Genomic DNA, 325 nt, shown 5'->3' on the forward strand with positions numbered 1-325 from the left:
ATAAATTGTGTGAGTTCAGTCTCCACTTTTTCTTTCAGGAATGTGAGCAGAAAAATGAGCAGGAACGTGAGCAGCTTCTTGAGAAGAACAAGGAACTTATGTCAAACAATTGCCTCTCAACTGAAAATGAAAACATGATGTTTGCATTATTTTTTGTTTTGTTAATCCTCACTCTACAATATTTTTTCTATTAATTTTTAGAGAAAGCGGAAGGAAGGGGGACAGGCGGAGAGAGAAACATCAATGTGTCTGTGAGCCAGTGCTCTATCCACTGAATCAAACTGGCTAGGGCTGATGCTTGCAATTTTGTTGAACCATAAAGTTT

At 37.8% G+C, this 325-nt stretch overlaps 1 protein-coding gene across 1 annotated transcript in view; it reads left to right on the forward strand.

Annotated features, from left to right (window-relative positions):
• The window catches only part of LOC106723596 (guanylate-binding protein 7-like), a 14,900-nt gene that overhangs the window by 9,197 nt on the left and 5,378 nt on the right, over window positions 1–325 (forward strand). Inside the window, exon 6 of the mRNA XM_014534168.1 lies at window positions 39–139. Coding sequence (XP_014389654.1) covers window positions 39–139 — 101 coding nt within the window. The remainder of the gene's footprint in view (window positions 1–38; window positions 140–325) is intronic.

This window comes from Myotis brandtii, unplaced genomic scaffold (genome assembly GCF_000412655.1).
Source record: "Myotis brandtii unplaced genomic scaffold, ASM41265v1 scaffold1257, whole genome shotgun sequence".
Taxonomy (NCBI): Eukaryota; Metazoa; Chordata; class Mammalia; order Chiroptera; family Vespertilionidae; genus Myotis; species Myotis brandtii.